We start from the raw sequence: 20,859 nt of genomic DNA, 5'->3' as shown, positions 1-20,859 counted from the left end.
CATCCAGATTGTTTTTAAGCATTTTTTGGTAGAACATGTTCCTACATATTTTGTAGAAAGTGAACTCTTTTAGATGAATTTGTTTTAAAAAATTGTAGTTTTCTCAAAATATTTTTTAGGTTTGAAACATTAACTTGACCTATAAAATTATACCAGAGTATCTTATGAACAAAATAATTAGATTTTGACATGATCAATGATAAATTGGCTCTCTGAAGTTACAGGTGGATTTTCGTGTTCTTTAGGAGACATATTTACCTTACATGATCCGCAGCAAGCTGAAGCTCCTGCTTCAGGGGGGCGATGACCAGTCACTGCTGACGTTCATTGATGCCGCCGTGAACAAGGAGCTTCAGAAGACTCTCATAGAGCTCCATTACAGCCAGGAGCTGAGCCTGCTCTACATCCTGCAAGATGATTTTGACAGAGCCAAATATTATATCCAAAATGGCATTCAAACTTTTATGCAGGTAATCCATATATATCTGAAATGTGCCGTTTCTATGGTATTTTTTAAAGTCATGAAAAAAATCAACAGGCAAAATTTTCACTTACTATTCATACCACCCATTTCTTCTTTCCATTCTTCCATTTTCTTCTAATATCTCTCTTCACTCTTCTTTGCCTTGATACTTTTTTTACTTTTCTTTTTCTGTTTTAAAAAGGTTCCATTTTTGCTTTTCTTTTAGTTCTTATCTTTCTCAGATTCTTAAAGAATACTTGAGAGTGTTCTCATATATATATATATTTTAGACTTTTCCATTGGGAGCAGCTGTACAGAAGTTTGATTGTTTCGTGGAAAAGAACATGAATGGAGCAACCCTGTCCATTCTCTGCCATTATGCTTCCTTTTGCTTTTCTGAGACTCTTCTCCTAACAGCTGTTTGTTTAAGTTGGTATCTTTTATCAAGTCTATTAACAACATCTACCATCAACATCTGATCATACAGGCATATTCATTCATTGTTTTCATTTTTATTTTTTTATTTATTTGCTTGAAGTTTGATTAGTACACTCAAGGAAGTTTATCAAAGGAAAAAGAATGGGCTTCTGTAGTTGGCAGTTTTACATTACAGAACGTGTTTTTACAACATTGGTGGCAAACAGAGGCAGTGGCAGCCTGATTGTATCAATTGGACTAAAATGTAATTGGAAACCTAAATTAGTAAAAATAATTTTTAAACTATTTAATTACTTCTATGACCTATTTATTAACAACTATGAGAACATTGGGTAACTATTGTATATATAGGGTAATTAATGTATGTGTTTTAGAGATCTGTATTGAAAAGTTAAAGTGGTCAGTTGATTTATAAACATGATAAATGCACTTTTTTTCCCTAGAATTATTCTAGTATTGATGTCCTCTTACACAAAAGTAGACTTACCAAATTGCAGTCTGTTCAAACTTTAACAGAAATTCAGGAGTTCATCGACTTTATCAGCAAACAAGGTAATTTTTTCAACCCTACCATTATTTTCTTTTATAGTTGTGGAAGAGTTTTATCATCTGGCTTTTTGCTTAGTGAGAGTGCCTATCTCTTAAAATGTGGGTTAGAAACTGTCTTGAGTTTATTGAGGTCATCGGAATAAGTGTAGAATGGTCAAGCACTGTTCCAGGCACTGAGGTTGCAAAGTCAAACAAGACACATTGCCTCGCTTTAAGAAGCTTCAGGGCAGTGGGGTGAACCGATGAGCCAGCCGTGATTCCACCACGGTGTGGTTCCTGCTGAGGCAGAGGAGGGCATGGGATGTCACGTGCAACGTGGCGAAGAGCCTGACCTGGACCTAGTCGGGGCAGGGAGGCCTCCCAGAGAGGGTCCTGTGAGTTGAGTATGGAAGAGGTGGGGCTCACAGAGCACCCACCCCACAGGAAGCCTGCGGGTCTCCAGAGATGCCAGCAGTTCTGGAACTGAGTGCCAGATGCCCTGGCTGAGCAGAGGTGAGGCAGCAGGGCAGCAGAGCCCAGACTTGTAGATCTTTGATTTTATCCTAGTGCCCATGGGAAGCCACTCAAGAATCTAAGGGAAAGAGTAAGTCTTTGCAAAGGTAAAATTTCTTAGTTATAAATGGGAATTTCAAGTTTTGTCCTAAATAATTAAAAATAATTATGAAAGATACTTTTCAGAATACTAATAAAATATTGATATTCATATGTATCCAGATAGTTGTTCTCTGTTTTAAAATTAGAGAATTATTTTTCAAGTACATATAATTAATGGCATTGTTCATTAAATACTTTCTATTTTCCAAAACCTATGTTAATCACTTTATCTATATTACCTAGTTTTTAAGGGTTATAGGGTTTCTTTATTCTCATTTTATAGAAGGTTAGATAGAGAAAATGATTTGCCTAAGCTAATAAGCAAAAGATCCAAATTTTGAACCTCTGTCAGTCTGATTCTAAGCTCATAAATGTAGTAAATGTAAAAAGAATTACATATGTTTATTTCCCCCATTTTCACTCTATGTCTATAAGCAATTGATTTTAAATGTCAGAATATATTAGATTTAGTATGGTAACTTTATCTTCCTTTTCTAGAAGAAAGCACAAGGTTTTTCTAATCTGGCCAAGATTACTGTGATGCCTTCACTTTGTCAATTGGTATCATCAATGAGCATAGTCATCCTCTATTATTATTTTTAGGTAATCTGTCATCTCAAGTTCCCCTTAAGAGACTTCTAAAATCCTGGACAAACAGACATCCAGATCCTAAAATGGACCCAATGAGCGTTTGGGATGACATCATCACAAATCGGTAAGATGCAATCCTTTTGAGCTGAATATGGATTCTTTTCTTAAACTGCCCAAGTGATTTTGCCCCTAAACCATGACTTAGAAAACTATGTCTAAAATTTCACATTTTAATTATTCTAACAAAATTGCACATGTCAGCAGGGTGTACTTTGGCTCCCCAGTAGTCCCCCTGGGGCGGAATTGCTGCCCACACACTTTGGATTCACCGTCGTGCTGGGTGATTGATCGTGAAGATGCTTCCGGCAGTGAAAGAGGCTGGGGGGCAGCAGGGGCAGCAGCATGGCTGCTTCTCTAGGAGTAAAATGACAGCAAAGAAAACAACTACTCAGTGATTTTTTTATTTTTCTATTATTATAACTTGGATTTTTAACACTCTTGCCTCCTGCCTCCCAATGCCATTATTATACTTGTATCGCTTTACCAGGTGTGAGGTCATTTGCATATTTTCATCTTATCCTCACCTCATAACAACCCCATGTAATCAACAAGGCAGATATTAACCATATCTGTATAAAGACTATTTTTTCCTTTGCAACTCATAAGCAGTGTAGGAGAGGTATTTATATATATTCACATTGCCTCAGATTTGGCCAGCAGGAGCTGCTCAAGCTGGCTTCTGAGTCCTTTTGACATGCTTCCATCATAATTTTTTAGCACTCTCTTACTCTGTGTAACAACAAGATATTCCATATTTGTCTTGCAAAGTTATTCTCCTAGTTTTCTTCTAGAAATTTTATAATTTAGTTCTTACATTTAGATCCTTGATCCTTTGCAAGATAATATTTGTAGATGGTGTGAGTTAGGAGTAGATGTTCACGTTTTCTGTATGGAGATCTAGTTGTCCTAGCACCATTGGTTGAAAAGTCTTTTCTTCTCACAATTGAATTGCCTTGGCACCTTATTTGAAAGTCATTTGACTTTCTATGTGTCGGTCAGTTTTTAGATTCTTTGCTCTGTTTCTTGATATATGTATCTTTTCACATATCAAACTATCATGATTAGTGTAGCTCTATGTTAAGTCTTTAAATCAGATAGGGTGAGTTCTCATACTTTGTTCTTCTTTTTGGAAAATTGCTGTTTATTTTAGGTTATTTGCATTTATATATACATTTTAGCATTAGCTTGTCAACTTGTACAAAGGAATAAAATTTGCTGAGATTTTGATTGGGAGTGCATTGACTATGTAGATCAATTAGGGAAGAATTGCCATCTTAACAATGTAGAGTTTCAATACATGAATATAGTATCTCTCTCTGTTTTTTTAGATCCTCTTTAATTTTTCTCCGCAATGATTTGTTGTGTGTGTGTTTCTTTTTATGTCTCAGTGCGGAGATCTTGTATGTCTTTTGTTAGGTTTATTCTGTGTTTCTCAGCATTATTATAAATGGAGGTTTAAGTTTCTTTTCAGTTATTTACTGCTGGTGTTTTTGTATACTGTATCTTTTTAAATTTGTATCTTTGTACCCTTACTAACTTCACTGATTAGTTTTAGTGCTTGTTTTGCAGATTCTCTGAGGTTTTTTTTTTTTTAATGTAATTGTTTAATGTACGAAGTTTTATAGGAGTCTTTGGGCCTTCAAAAAAGAGAACAGGGTTAGGAGTTGTGAATGAAACAGTTCAAAATCCAAATGGAAATAAGCAGACTACATAGAAAATAAGAGAAAAATAAGCTACAGTAAAACCTCATTAATTAAAATTCATTAGGGACAAGGTTGAGTTGAGTAGGTGGAAAATGTAAATAAGTTGAGAAGAAAAAAATATTTAAATTCTCCACAAAATACGTATGTATATATTTCAAGAATAAATAGTAAACTGAATGCATCTAAAAAAAGTGAGGCTTCCTAAGAATCCTCAAGGAAGTCATTTTAATATTATTGAAAAAGATGATATTCCTCAAATAGGAACAGTTTTTTTCCTCTATTTTTCATGCAATTTTATTGAGATATATTCATATACCATGCAGGCATCAAAAGTGTACAATCAGCTGCTCACAATATCATCATTTAGTTGTATATTCATCACCAAATTCAATTTTTGAACATTTTCATTACTCCAAAAAAGAGAATGAAAATGAAAGTAAAAAAGAACACTCAAAACATCTCACACCCCTCCCCCTTCCGTTATTCATTTACTTTTTGTCCCCATTTTTCTACTCTTCTGTCCATACACTGGATAAAGGGAGTGTGAGCCACAAGGTTTTCACAGTCACACAGTCACACTGTATAAGCTATATAGTTAATACGATCATCTTCAAGAATCAAGGATACTGGATTGCAGTTCAACAGCTTCAGGTATTTCCTTCTAGCTATTCTAATACACTAAAAACTAAAAATGGATATCTATATAATGCATAAGAATAACATCCAGAATGACCTCTCCACTCCATTTGAAATCTCTTAACCACTAAAACTTAATTTGGTTTCATGTCTCCTTCCCATTTTGGTCGAGAAGGCTTTCTCAATTCTATAATGCTGGGTCCATGCTTATCCCTGGGAGTCACATCGTACATTGCCAGGGAGAGTTACACCCCTGGAAGTCATGTCCCACATAGGGAGGAGGGCAGCAAGTCCACCTGCTGAGTGAACTTAGAGAGAGAGGCCACATCTGAGCAACAAAAGAGGTTCTCTGGGGGTGACTCAGACACGATTTTAAGTAGGCTTAGCCTCTCCTTTGCAATAACAAGCTTCATAAGCCCCCAAGATTGAGGGCTCAGCCTCCCAAATTGTTGGTCCCCAATGCTTGCAAGAATATCAGGAATCCCCCAGATAGGGAAGTTTAATATTTTCACATTTTTCCCCAGTCCCTCAGAGGGCTTTGCAAATACTTTTTATTCTCAGCCCAAATTACTCTGAGATGTATCGGGGCTTCATGTTAACCTGTACAAACCAACCAGATCTCACCCACTATTCAAGAGTCCATGTAATTATGGTGTTTGAATAAACTGACCATACAATTTAAATTATATAGCATGCTACAGAAAATATAGATTTTGCACCAAATAAATATCTCTTCCTTTGGTGTCACACAGAAGTTGAGGTTTTAAAACACAGTCAATATCATCCTTTACCCCTTAGTCTGATTTACCTTAGTCCGAACCAAGTCCATGTCATTCATATCTCTAATTGAAGTCTGATTTCATCTCTTTTCCAGCATCTTTAACAGTTGCTGTATGGGGTAATGCTGACATTCATAGTTGTTGAACTCTGGCTCTGAGTCTCAGGTGTCACACAGATAAACAAAGTTTTAGGGACTGACCAGATTATATACAAACAGCTTAGCATCTCAGAATTTAGAGGTAACCATTGCAACTCATGAATAGATGTGACTGCTGTTAAGAGCTTACAATCTATAAACCTTTACAGTAAGCCTTCCCCTCATAACCTATGCTCTCAGATTCAATTCTCAGAGTTTGCACATACAGTTAGTCCATATTAGTGAGGCATTACAATGTTTGTCTTTTTGTTTCTGGCTTATTTCACTCAACATACTGTCTTCAAGATCCATCCACCTAGTTGCATACCTTACAACTTCATTCCTTCTTGCCTCAGGTCAATATTCCATTGTATATATACACCATAGTTTACCATTCCTTTTATCAGGTGATATACCCTTAGGTCACCTCCACCCATTGGAAATTGTGAATACTGCCACCATAAACACAAGTGTGTAAATGTCCATTCATGTTAGGGTGAGTTTTATATGTTAACGTCCTTTGTCAGTGTGACTCACTGGAAGAGAGCCATATATATAAATTATGGGACAGATAAAAGTAAATTTATATAAACATAGCCCTATCTTATAAAACACAGTGATTATTTATAATCTGTTTGCGCCTTTGTATTTTGTACTTTTGTGAATAGGACCTTAGATATTGAGGTGTAAGGAGAAAAAAATGAGTTTGAGCCAACTCAGGGTATGTTACCCAATCTTTAAGAGAGAAAATTGTGAGTTTAAATGCTTTATTTTTGTGGCGGTGAAGGCAATAAGAAATATCTGGAAAATTCTATTGAATTGCTTGGTCATCATCTTTAAAGATTTGGTTTATTAAAATGGGGAGTAAATCCTCTACCTAGAGTGTACATTTACAGGCTAAATGTGGGCAAAAATTGCTAACCTTAGAATTCCTGTCTGAATGCTATCCAGTAGACTAGCTTCTTGTGTGTCCAGATTCCTTTCACAAGTCTCTGGCATTAAGTCATTCTTCTTTGTTTGTGTAGATGTTTCTTTCTCAACAAAATAGAGGAGAAGCTTACTCTTCTTCCAGCTGAGCATAGCATGGATGTGGATGGAGAGTCCAGTGGCAATATGGAAATGCAAGAGAAAGAAGAGATTAGTTCCCTGATTAAGAGCTGTAAGTTTTCCATGAAAATGAAGATGGTAGAGAGTGCAAGAGAACAGGTAGGTACCCATACTCGTCTTCCTCTGCTGTCACGTTGCTTTTTCTTAAAGTAACTTTTTTTCTTTATATAGCTTTTCTTTACCATCTGAGGTTTAAAAACTATTGAGTTAGTGTATTTTCTTTTCATAAGAAAGTAAACTTCAAGAAATACTTTCTAGAAGTTCTCCAGAAAGCCTCTGAAGTTTATTATGTACTTATTTATCATTGCAAAATGATTATCATCATTATTCAAAAACAAAATAAATTTAATATTTATTTGATTGATATTAATCAGGTTTAACCTGTAACAAAGTGAATCTTTTCCAATTAGTTACAAATTTTTTTTTTAGGCTCAGTTGTGAGAATCTGTCATTTGATAGTATGACCCTTTCTTAGTATATGTATATTTTCTTAAAATTTTCATGTAAATTATTTTAATGCATTCAGTCATATTTGAATATAGTAGGGGAGCTTGCAATTTTAATGACCCTATAGTGATTGATATTGTAATTCAAAGAATGTTACTCTAATTAAAATAATTAATAATTCTGTTTTTTATGTTTAAATGTTCATTTATCAGGTTTTAGAAATTTTTAAATTGTAAATAACAGAAAACCCAGCCCAGAGTGGCCTAAGTTAATAAAAGAAATTTATCAGTTCCCATAAATGAAAAGTCTAGAAGGGCTGGCTTTGGGTATGTCTCAAATACTAGGACCAAAGATCCACTTTCTCCGAAACCCTTGGCTCTGCTTTGTACCGTTTTGGCTTCAACCTTGGATTCTACATAGTGACTCTCTCTGGCAGCACCAGGCTGCCATTTGCGGTTGAAAATGGTTGTGGAGGTTGCAGATCTTCCTTCCTCCATACCATATCTTCCTGGAAAAGAAAGAGTTTCTGTTTGACTATCTCCTATAGAAAAAAAGAAGATGCTTTTTTTCCCCAAAAGGTACCAGCCACTGTCTACTCCTCCTGTCCCTTCTTCCCCATTGCCTATTGCCTCAGGAGGGCCATCCCGGCCAGATAGCTGAGGATGGGTGCTTGTGGCTTCTTAAAAAAAGTTCAGGGCACTTGTTCCAGAAGAAGAGGCAACCCATGCTCCCTGCTGCTATTCAGACTTCTCCAAACTGGAGAAGTGATACAAGGAGAAGGAAGGAAATTGATGATGGGTATATTTTTAAGCTAAAAATCTCTCATAAAATCACACATTGGCTGTTCTTCAGTGCTTTTCAACAATATACTCACAAATAAATGCAGGCCAAATAGAGTGAGCTGTCAATACCAGTAATATTGGGAAGTGAAGGGAAAAAGAATAATAAAAAGACTACATAAAACCTTCATTATATTTCAATCCACTTGCCCATAATAGAATTATTCAAAAGTAGCAAATCTAACGTGTTGTTTTCATTGCCAAGCACTTTGTTAGGTGCTGGGGATACCATGTTGAGCTAATTCAGGTAAGGAGACAAACAATTACAATACAATGTATTGGGAGAAGCATTAAAGGAAGATCCTATGGGAGGGTACTGGACACAGACTGTGGAACAGAGAAGGCCCCCGGATGAAGAAGTTAAGTCAAAACTGTGAACTGATGGATGAAATAGGGCAGAGGGAATGACATAAGACCCAGCAATGAGCCAGGAAACTTGGTTTCATGAGTGATTCAAAGGTTGTATTTCAGCAATCGTGATCACATGTACAATTTTTTTTTAAAGCATTTTGGTTGCAGTGAGGAGAGAGCAAAGGTTATCAGTCTCCTCTGTTAGTCCAGTGAGAGATTATGGTGACCATATCTAGAGCAGAGGTCAGAGAAATGGAGGAAAGCGGACAGGTTCAAGGAAAGGGATGAGGCATGATGAGACATGTTGATTGACTCTGTTTCAGAAGAGTGAGATGGCAACTGAGTTTCCCACCCAAGCCAGCAGGTGGACAGAAATGCAGGACAAAGAGCAATTTCTGGGGAAGATGATACCTTCAGTTTGGGACATGTTGTATTTGAGAGGCAACCAAGTTGTGATTTCCGTTAGATAGTTTACACGTAAGAAATCTGAAGTGCTAGGGAAAGAAATTTAGGCTAGTGATATAGTGAAACTACAAGCATGGATAAGATGACCAGGACCAAACCCTGAAAAAGACCAACATTTATGGCAAAGAAAGAGGAGCTTACAAAGGAACTGAAACTGAATGATGAGAAGAGTAGAATACGAGTTGTGAAACCAATTGCCCAAAATCATCAGTATCAGTTACTAAAGGCAGTGAAGGTGTGAAGAAATTAAAGAGTGTTTTTGAAGTTAGGAAGAGGAGGTTGCTGTTGACTTTGGTGAGAACACTGCTCTGGAGCAGGAGTCGACGCTGATGGGTGGAGGGGTGGCTGAGGTAAGTGAGAGACCCTGAGTCCGAACTCCTGTGAAAGGAGCTGGTGATGGGTAGGAGCATGTGGGGCCGGGGAGAAATCATTTTCTTAGGATGATAGAAACACTAATAGAAAAGATTAATAATGAGGAGAGGTTGGGCACATAGGGGAATGAATAATTGGTCAAATAAAATTTTTTGTGGAGGTTGGAGGGGGGCAGGATTCAGAGCATAGGTGAAGCAATATACCTTAGACAGGCAGAAGAATCCTCTTCTGTTGTCACTAGGGGGAGAAAAAGAAGAATGGGATTGAATGCAAGGGCAAGTAGTGGTATACTTCTTTGAGAGGTAGGAGAATAGTCATTTCCTGAGAGTGAGCAGGAAGGTGATAGAGAAGGAGAATTGAGGAGATAAAGAAATTTTGAAATAATATCTGGAGTATCGTGGAGAAGCTGGCTAGCAAGTAGAAAAATATTATCAGGCAGAACTGAGAATCCACTTGATGTTGTCTCCACTGCATTTGTAATGGCACCAAGGTGCCTAAGTATAGGGGTGGAGCAGGCAGGCAGTCTGATTAACCCAGGATTATTGATTTTGCCACATGGATGTAACACAAACATAAAGACTGATGAATTGAGAATATTGATAAGAGAATGGTGGAAATGATTGGCTTGATTAATTGGATATGGAAGGAAGTAAAAGCAGAAAGAAGGCAGTTCAAGTTACTAGAGGCCTTAGATAGATTATAAAGGAAGCATAGCAGGAATCTGGATAGCAGAAGAGTAGGTTTGTGGTCAGAATGGAATGATTTAAGAATTCTGGGGGATGTGGGTGTTGTGATTAAGGATTGTTCCAGTTTGCTAACGCTGCCTTTTTGCAAAACACCGGAAATGGATTGGCTTTTATAAAAGTGGTTTATTTAGTTACAAAGTTACTGTCTTAATGCCATTAAGTGTCCAAGGTAAGGGGGTACCTTCACTGAAAGATGACCAATGGCATCCGGAAAACCTCTGTCGGCTGAGAAGGCACCTAGCTGGAGTCTGCTTGCTCCAGTTGCATTTCAAAATGGTGTTCTCCAAAATGTCTGCATCAGCTTCCAACGGCCATCTTCAAAATGTCTCTGTAAGCTGCAGCTACTCTCTCAGCTCCTGTGCGTTCTTCAAAGTGTCCCTCTTGGCTTTAGCAAGCTTGCTCCTTCTGTCTGAGATTATATAGTGCTCTAGTAAACTAATCAAGGCCCATGCTGAATGGGCAGGGCCACATCTCCATGGAAATTATCCAATCAGAGTTATCAACTACAGTTGCGTGGGTCACATCTCCATGGAAACACTCATTCAAAGAATTACAGTCTAATCGATGCTAATACATCTGCCCACACAGCATTACATCAAAGATAATGGCATTTTGGGAGACATACATCCAAACTGGCACAAGGACTAATCAAAAATGTTCAAACCAGTCTCCTAAACAAATTCAACAAGATAGCTAAATGGATAAAGAATATTAAGAACACACTGGGAGAGCATAAAGAAGAATATGAAAACATACAAAGAAAAATAGCAACTCTTAAGGAAATGAAAGACACCATGGATGAAATTAAAAATACACTAGAGACACACAACAGCAGATTTGAAGAGGCAAAAGAAAGGATCAGTGAGCTAGAAGACAGAGCATGTGAATTCAAACAGACAAAGAACAGATGGAGGAAAAAATGGAAAAACTTGAGCAGGGTTCCAGGGAAATGATTGACAACACAAAGTGCACACAAACATACTGCATCGTGAAGGTGCCAGAAGAAGAAGAAAAGGGAAATGGGTCAGGAAGAATATTTGAGGAAATAATGAACAAAAATTTCCTAACCCTTATATAAGACACAAATATGCAGTTCCAAGAATTCAAACTCCAAACAGAATACATCTGAATAGACCCCTCCAAGACACACACACTAATCAGACTGTCAAATGCGAAAAAGAAAGAGAATTCTGAAAGCAGCAAGAGAAAATCAATTCATCACATACAAGGAAAGCCAAATAAGGTTAAGTGCTGATTTCTCATCAGAAACCATGAAGACAAGAAGGCAGTGGTGCCATATATTTAAGATACTGAAAGAGAAAAATTGCCAGGCAAGAATTCTTTATATGGCAAAGCTGTCCTTCAAAAATGAGGGAGAGTTCAAATAGTGACAAACAGAAGCTGAGAGAGTTTGTTAACAAAAGACATGACCTAAAAGAAATGCTAAAGGGAGTCCTACCAGCTGAAAAGAAAAGATAGGAGAGAGAAGCCTTGAAGAGCTTACAGAAATGAAGAGTATTCATACAGGGAACTAAAATGATAAAAAGAGAGAAAAAAATAGAACTGACAGATGAAAGCCAAAGGATAAAATTATTGAAGTAAATACTGCCTTTATGTAATAACATTGAATGTTAATGGATTAAACTCCCCAATCAAAAGACACGATTGGCAGAGTGGATAAAAAAAAATATGATCCATCTGTGGTGTTTACAAGGGACTCATTTTACATCCAAAGACACAAATAGGTTGAAAGTGAAAGGACAGAAAAATGCATTTCATGCAGACAGTAACCAGAAATGAGATGAAGTAGCTATACTAATATTAGACAAAATAGACTTTAAATACAAAATGTTGTAAGAGACAAAGAAAGCATTATATATCAATACAAGGGTCAATTCACCAAGAAGAAATAACAATCATACATAATCAAGGTGCCCCAAGGTACATGAGGCAAACAATAGCAAAACTGAAGGGAGTAATAGATTTCTCCACAAATATAGTGAGTAACTTCAATATACCACTCTCTTCAATAGATAGAATATCTAAACAGAGGATGAATAAGGAAACAGAGAACCTAAGTAATATGATAAATTAACTAGACCTAACAGACATATATAGAACATTGCACCCCAAGAGTAGAATATACATTTTTTTCAAAGGCTCATGGAACATTCTCCAGGTTAGACCACATACTGGAGCATAAAACAGGTCTTAATAAATTTTAAAAAATCGAAATTATACAAAGCACTTTCTCTGATCATAGTGGAATGAAGTTGAAAATAATTACAGCCAGAGAACTGGAAAATTAACAAATATATGAAGGTTAAACAGCACGCTCTTAATCAGTGGGTCAAAGAAGAAATTACAAGAGAAATCAGTATCTCGAGATGAAAAAAAAAAAAAAAAGAATGAGAACAAAACACATCAAAACATTTGGGATGCAGTGAAGGCAGTCCTGAGAGGGCTATTTATAGCCCTGAAGGCCTACATTGAAAAGGAAGGAAGAGCTAAAATCAAAGACCTAATTGAATACCTGGAGAAACTAGAGAAGAACAGAAAACTAATCCCAAAGCAAGCAGAAGGAAAGAAATAATGAAGATTAAAGCAGAAATTAATGAAATTGAGAGCAAAAACAGTAAAAGAATCAAAATCAAAAGTGGATTTTTTTAGAAGGTCAATAAAATTGACAAACCTTCATCTAGATCGACAAAGACAAAAAGAAAATGCAAATAAATAAAATCCAAAATGAGGAGGGTTGTTACAGCAAACCCTGTAGAGATAAAAAAGATCGTAAGAGGATATTATGTACAACTGTACACCAACAAACTAGACAACTTAGATGAAATGAACAATTTCCCAGAAACACACGAACAACCTATACTGACTCGAGAAGAAATAGAAGACCTCAACAAGCCAATCATAAGTAGAGATCCAATTAATCATCAAAAACCTCCCAACAAAGAAAAACCCAGGATCATATGGCTTCACAGGTGAATTCTACCTAGCATTCCAAGAAAATCAATACCAATCCTGTTCAAATGCTTCCAAAACAAATTGAAAAGGAGGGAACTCTACCTACTCATTCTATGAAGCCAACATCCCCCTAATGCCAAAGCCTGATAATGCTACTACAAGAAAAGAAAATTACAGACCAATTTATCTAATGAATATAGATGCAAAAATCCTCAACAAAATACTTGCAAATTGAATCCAACAGCACATTAAAAGAATTATACACCATGACCAAGTGGGTTTTATTCCAGATGTGCAAGGGTGGTTCAACACAAGAAAATCAGTTAATGTAGTATACCACATTAACATTAACAAATTAAAAGGGAAAAACCTTGTGATCATCTCGATTGATGCAGAAAAGGCATTTGACAAATCCAGCATCTTTTCTCAATAAAAACACTGAAAGGTAAGAATGGAAGGAAACTACCTCAACATGGTAAAGGGCATTTATGAAAAACCCACAGCTAACATCAAACTCAATGGTGAGACACTGAAAACTTTCCCTGTAAGATCAAGAACAAGACAAGGATGCCCACTGTCACCACTGTTATTCAGTATTGTGCTAGAAGTTCTAGCTAGAGCATTTAGGAAAGAAAAAGAAATAAAGGCCTCCAAATCGGATAGTAAGAAGTAAAACTTTCCCTACTTGCAGATGAGATACTATATTTAGAAAGCCCTGAAAAAAAACTACAACAAAGCTACTAGAGGTAATAAATGAGTTCAACAAAGTGGGAGGATACAAGGTCAATACGAAAAATCAGTAGTGTTTCTGTACACTGGTAATGAGCTATCCAAGGAGGTAATCAAGAAAAAATTCCATTCGCAATTGCAACTAAAAGCATCAAATATCTAGGAATAAATATAACCAAGGATGTAAAGGACCTATATTCCGAAAACTCTAAAACATTGCTAAAAGAAATCAAAGAAGCCCTCAAAAATTGGAAGGACATTCATGTTCATGGATTGGACAGCTAAATGTCGTTAAGATGTCAATTCTACCCAAATTGATTTACAAATTCAGTGCAATACCAATCAAAATTCCAACAGCCTACCTGGCAGAAATGGAAAAGCTAGTTATCAAATCTTTTTGGAAGGGTAAGGGGCCTCGAATAGTCAAAAACATCTTGAAAAACAAGAATGAAGTTGGAGGACTCACACTTCCTGATTTTAGAGCATATTATAGAGTGACAGTAGTCAAAAGAGCTTGGTACCATCATAAAGATAGACATATTGAGCAATGGAATAGAATTGAGAGATCAGAAATAGACCCTCACACCTATGGTCAATTGATTTTTGACAAGATTCCCAAGTTCACTCAACTGGGACAGAACAGTCTCTTTAATAAATGGTGCTGGGAGAACTAGGTAGCAATACCCAAAATAATGAAAAAGGACTCCTATCTCACACCTTATATAGAAATTAATTCAAAATAGATCAAAGACCTTAATATAAGAGCCAGTACCATAAAACTCCTAGAAGAAAATGTAGGGAAACATCTTCAAGATCTAATGATAGGCAATAGTTTCTTAGACCTTACACACAAAATACAAGAATGAAAGAAAAAATAGATAAATGGCATGTCCTCAAAATTGAATGTTTCTGTGCCTCAAAGGACTTTGTCAAAAGGTTGAAAAGGCAGCCAATTAAATGAGAGAAAGTGTTTGGAAATCACGTATCTGATAAGGGCTTGATGTGCGGAATATATAAAGAAATCCTACAACTCAACAATAAAAAGACAACCAATTAAAAGTTGGGCAAATGGCATGAATAGACACTTTTTCAAAGAGGAAATAAAAACTGCTAAAAAGCACATGAAAAGATGCTCATCTTCTCTAGCTATTAGGGAAATGCAAATCAAAACCACAATGAGATACCATCTCACACCCACTAGAATGGCCACTATTAGGCAACAGGAAAGCACGAGTGTCAGAGAGGATTAGGAGAAATTGAAACACTTATTCCTCTGTAGAAGATGGTTAGGCAGTTTCTCAGGAAGCTAAGTATAGAGTTGCCCTAAAACCCGGCAATCCTGCTGATCACCATTTACCCAGAAGATCTGAAAGTAGGGACGAGAACAGACACCTGCATACCGATGTTCCCAGCAGCATTATTCACAATTGCCAAAAGATGGAAGCAACCCAGGTGTCCATAAACTGATGAGTGGATAATGTGGTGTATACATATGATGGAATATTACTCATCTGTAAGAAGGAATGAAGTCCTGAGCATGTGACAACATGGACTGAGGACATTATGTTGAGTGAAATAAGTCAGACACAAAAGGACAAATATTGTATGATCTCACTAATGTGAACTAATTATAGTACATAAACTCATAGAGGTAAAATCTAGAATATAGGTTACAAGGAGACAGAATGAGGCTAGAGAACAGGGAGCGGATGCTTAGTGTGTACAGAAGTTTAACTAGCTTAAATTTAAATGTTTGGAAATGGGTAGAGATGATGGTACCACATTATGGTGAGTGTAATTAACAGCACTGAATTATGTGTGTGACTGTGGTTGAAAAGGGAAGTTTAGAGTCACGTATGTTACTAGAAGGAAAGCTAGAGGATAAAACATGGGACCATACAACACAGTGAATGTTGTAGTGGACGATGACTGTGATTAATGCTACAAATATTGAAAAAGTTCTTTCATGAACTAGAACAAATGTACATCACTATTACAAGGAGTTAATAATAGAATGGTATATGGGGGAAATGCACCTATTGCAAACTAGGGACTATAGTTAACAGTAATGTTTTATGTTCTTTCATCAACAGTAGCAAATGTACCACACCAATGCTAGTGGTCAATGACGAGGGGAAAAGCAGTGTGGGATGTTTTGGGTTTGAATTTTTGTGTGATGAAAATGTCCTGTAATTGATTGCGGTGATGAATAAACAACTATGTGATGATACTGTGAGCCATTGATTGTATTCTTTAAATGGATTGTATTTAAATGAATTTTAAATGAAATTGAATTTAAAAAGAGAAAAAAATTAGTGCAAAGGATTTGAGTAGATATTTCTCCAAAAGTGGTAATACAAATAGCCAATAAGCACATGAAAAGATGCTTATTGGCCATCAGGGAAATGCAGAACAAAACCACAGTACAATTCACTTCACACCACTAGAATGGGTAGAATAAAAAAGACAGATGATAGCAAGTATTGGTGAGAATATTAAGAAATTATAATCCTTGTATATTTCTGGTGGGAATTGAAAAGATAAGTCCACACAGAAATTTGAACACACATATTCATAGTAACATTATTCATAATAGCCAAAAATGGAAAACAACACAAATATCCATCAACTGATAAACAGATGATGAACAAAACGTAGTATATCCATACTGGAATATTATTCAGCCATAAAAGGAATGAAGTTCTGATATTTGCTATAACGTGGATGAACATTGAAAGCATCATGCTATGTGAAAGCAGACAGACACACACATTCACTCAATACATGAAAAATCAGATATTATGATTATATTTATATGAAATATCCAGAATAGGCAATCCATAGATTGGTGGTTGCCAGGAGCTGGGAGGAAAGCAGAAATGGGGAGAAGCTGATAATGGGCACAGGGTTTCTTTTGGGGGATTTAAGAATGTTCTGAAATTAGATAGTGGTAATGGTTGCTCAACTTTGTGAATATTACTAAAAAACACTACATTCTATACTTTAAATGTGAATTATATCCCCCTTTCCCCCCAAAACTGACATCCACTTGATTGAAGCTAAAGAAATAGATAAGTTGCTCTGAGGTAGACTGTCATACAAAAAAAGGAAGCAGTCCAGTTAAAAACTTTTTTGTAAAACAATTTTCTAAAATATCACCTGTATTTCACCATATTATTTTCTATTTCTTCTATTAATATAGAACAGTTTTTCGCTTGCTCTGAAACTCCTGAAGGAATTGCATAAAGAGTCAAAAACGAGAGATGACTGGTTGGTGAAATGGGCGCATAGCTATTGTCGATTGAGCCACTGCCGGAGTCAGAGCCAGAATCAAACTGAGCAGATTCTCACTGTGCTGAAAACAGTCTCTTTGTTGGGTATTACACTGTTCTTTACTCTGTATAAGTTAGAATGCTGTTTTGTGTTTTGTGTCTTCTAAAACTATTCTTTGTGTGCTCCATCTGACATTTGAGAATTAAGTCTTTGTAATAATTTTAGTAAGCATAGCAAAGTGTGCTAGACAGAATTATGCCATTCCTGTGGTAATAGCACAAAAGATTTAATGCTATTGAATATGACAATTGGAGCTTTTACTTCTTTATCTATAGAATAAAATGGATATTAAAATTTTTCTCTTTCATGCTTAAAAAAATCGCATCCAATACTTTTTGTTTTGAAAAACTTTAAGTTGCATGCAAGAACTGCCTTGTGAATTAAATGTGAATAGCCTCTGTGCTCCTTAGTTTTTCTCTTTTCATGACAATGGAGCATTTTAGACTGAAAACCTTTCTCTGGTGTGTGTTTTGGATCTGATAAGCCTGCTCTGTTGCCATTGGGCTCTTCGGGCATAAAAAGCAGGGCATTAAACCAGAGTGTCAGCCACAGTAGAAGTACAGAGAGGAATAGCAGTTTTGCCAAATTGATCCCAGAATCAGAAAGTCAGCCCTACAATTGCTTAAATGATTTTGTTTTGTTTGGGGTAGGGGAGGTGGGGAGATAGGAGTGTGAGTTTGCTGATATCAAGATATTAGTACCCTCAGACCTCAGTGGTCCATTACCTTTCATAATAATGGTGGTTTTTCTCATAATAATCATACTATCGTGTATGGCTGCAGTTTTTAACAACCTCATGGAGTAAGCAGGGCCGGTGGTATTATCATGTGTCAGAGAGAAGTCTGGCAGAAAATTGTCATACCCTGGATGACCAGGGTTGTTTGGTTGATTGGACTTGCTCTTTTGTAGTCCAATTAGCAAACCTCTGGAAGCTACAAGCTTGACCAGGGGTACTTAAGCAACTTGCTTTTGCCAAAGCCACGCAGTTAGTACAAAGCAGAACTAGAACTTTAAATACAGCAGTCTATTGCTTAGTCAATTTTAAAGTTTATTTTGTTACTAATTTATATGCACAAATGTATTATTGAAAGCTATTTTCTTTTCCCTGCAACAAAACTAGGTGCTTTGACAGAATGCAGAATTTTGATGTTTGAATAAAAGTTAATTTGTTCTAATTTCTTAGCTTCTGTGGACTTCGATACAGTTACGTCTAACAAAAGACATTTTTTTCAGTGATTCCCTAAACAATATGAAGTCAGTCTCTTATACTTTCCTTAGAAGCAAATTTTCTTTTAATTGATTTCTTAATGGAAAACAACATTTTACATTATGAATTTGTTATTTTCAATATGTGGTATTCATTTACTTCAGAAAAAAAATCTTGTTTAAAAAAATATATCCAACAGATGAGAACTCATCAGGCTACTTAGAGAAAAATACCTGGGCTTTCTGTGATCAGAACATTCTCTTGAGTACAACTTACCGGATCATAGCTAACGCTATCAGCAGTGAGCCAACCTGCCTTAGCCAAATAGAGGAAAGTAAGGCTAGAAGAATCTTGAATCTTTCTGGATTCCACTCAGAGAATGCAGAAAAGGTAATGAATACCAGAAGAATGAATTTTTATGTTTGTATGCTGTATGTTTTTAATATGTAACCTTTTGACTGCACAAAAGTAACAATGAGGGTTATCATTTTGTGTTTTTAAAATATATTCGAAAGTTATATACAGCCAAGGTCCTTATGTGAAACATTTATATATTTCCTGTTTATTTAAATAAGAAACTTTTAGTATAAAAATCAGAAATTTGCGCTGGATTGATTATAGACATGTCATCCATGAACTTTGTAATGGAATTGACAAGTTAGCCTTTCTTTCCCCCCTTTTTTTTTCCAGTTTGTTTCATACTTTTGAATTTAGCCATCTCTTCACCCCACCATGTGCTTCCTCACTGAATAACCTTCTCTTCCTCCTCCACGGGTGTTGCCCACTTCTTTCCTGGGTAGAGAAGCAGAGTTGGTGATAGCCCTTCCCCTTGCTTATGTTTGAAATGGCAGTTAGTATATTTAGCTGTTAGCAGTTTTGCTCATGAGGAAGGAGGGACTCTAGAAGTTTTAGTGTTGTGTACAGCCAGCTTGTTTCCTTTAATAAAGAAAGCACATCACCTTTATAATCCTTAGGGAAGTAATTGGTAGAAGGGTGCTGTCATGCAGTGGTTAGTGTCTAGATGGTGAATCCAAAAGTTCTAGGCCAGGCAGTCTTGGGTGGGCAAAAAATCATTCTCTGCTTTCATAAGAGATAATATTTCTTAAAAATTTATCTTAGAACAGTTCCTTTTCTTTCTTAAAACCCTGACAGAGCCACAGAACCCCGTTAAGCCTATAGTGCCAGCCCTGCATGGCTAATGAACCGTCTGCCCACAGTGGGCTTGCTCTTTTTTGTTGTTTGGTTGGTTTATACTGTGCTCAGGATCTAATTGGGATTATTTCACAGCCAGGGTAGATTCTCCTTTTTCTACTTAAGTAGCTTTCTGTGTCATTTTTGAGCGGGCCTTTGTTGGTCAGTTCATGAATAATGAATCACAATTATCCTTCCTTTATCCTCACAAGTAGAAAGCAGTCTTGGAGACCTATTGCACTCACAGATCTCTCTGAGTTCCAGGTGACAGCGGGTCTGCGTGAGAAAGCATTCCATTACCTCTGTAAAGCTGTGCGGGCGGCCGAGGAGGAGACCCAGCCTCCAACTGGGGCCCCAGCACACGTCGCCGGTGCCATAGACGCTTATATGACCCTGGTGGATTTCTGTGACCGACATCTCCGTAAGGAAGAAGAAAACACGACAGGTGAGTGAGGAAAGAAAAGCACAATTAATGTGTCATATTTTGTTAGTATACATCTTTAAAATTTTGTAGATACTTTCGGTTTCCTTATTTTGTTTTTAAATGACGGATGTTCTGAGAGAAATCCATTATCTTTTTAAAGTTGCCATGACATCTCCAGCAAACCGAGTCCAGCTGTCTTCTTTCTATTTGCATAATTTATACTTTCATATTTTGCTTGTAGCGCCCTGGTGTTATCTGCTCGTGTGGCTTCTGAAATAAATTCCATAGCCAGCAGATGCTGCTTATTCTGCAGCCCAGGATGCAAACTGTGCTTCATTCAGAATGTGTAATCTAAGAGAAGAATTCAGCTCCAAGATGGAAACTTTTACTTATGGTCCAAAAATTCAATTAGTAGATAAAAAGAGAACAGTGACAAAGTACAAAAATATAAGCCATAAAAGAGAAAATGTAATTATTTGTTACATTTATAATTTGTAAGTGGTTATATTGACTATTGTTTTCTTTTCCTGTCTTTGATAGTTATTGATTCTGTAGAACTGAAGACTTATCCGGCACTTGTGGTGGACAAAATGTTGAAAGCTTTAAAATTAAATTCCAATGAAGCCAGGCTAAAGTTTCCTAGACTACTTCATATTATAGAACAATATCCAGAGGAAACCTTGAGCCTAATGACAAAAGAGGTTAGTTGTCTTTATCCTAGTGAA

The 20,859-nt window shown here is 36.5% G+C and overlaps 1 protein-coding gene across 1 annotated transcript in view; it reads left to right on the top strand.

The window, feature by feature from the left end:
- The window catches only part of PRKDC (protein kinase, DNA-activated, catalytic subunit), a 228,453-nt gene that overhangs the window by 178,438 nt on the left and 29,156 nt on the right, over window positions 1-20,859 (top strand). Inside the window, exons 66-73 of the mRNA XM_037802445.1 lie at window positions 246-470; window positions 1,345-1,453; window positions 2,648-2,759; window positions 6,976-7,156; window positions 17,182-17,356; window positions 18,719-18,909; window positions 19,975-20,155; window positions 20,675-20,835. Coding sequence (XP_037658373.1) covers window positions 246-470; window positions 1,345-1,453; window positions 2,648-2,759; window positions 6,976-7,156; window positions 17,182-17,356; window positions 18,719-18,909; window positions 19,975-20,155; window positions 20,675-20,835 — 1,335 coding nt within the window. The remainder of the gene's footprint in view (window positions 1-245; window positions 471-1,344; window positions 1,454-2,647; window positions 2,760-6,975; window positions 7,157-17,181; window positions 17,357-18,718; window positions 18,910-19,974; window positions 20,156-20,674; window positions 20,836-20,859) is intronic.

This window comes from Choloepus didactylus, chromosome 14 (genome assembly GCF_015220235.1).
Source record: "Choloepus didactylus isolate mChoDid1 chromosome 14, mChoDid1.pri, whole genome shotgun sequence".
Taxonomy (NCBI): domain Eukaryota; kingdom Metazoa; phylum Chordata; class Mammalia; order Pilosa; family Megalonychidae; genus Choloepus; species Choloepus didactylus.
Note: the sequence above shows the minus strand (reverse complement) of the source record. Positions and strands in the feature narration are given on the sequence as shown.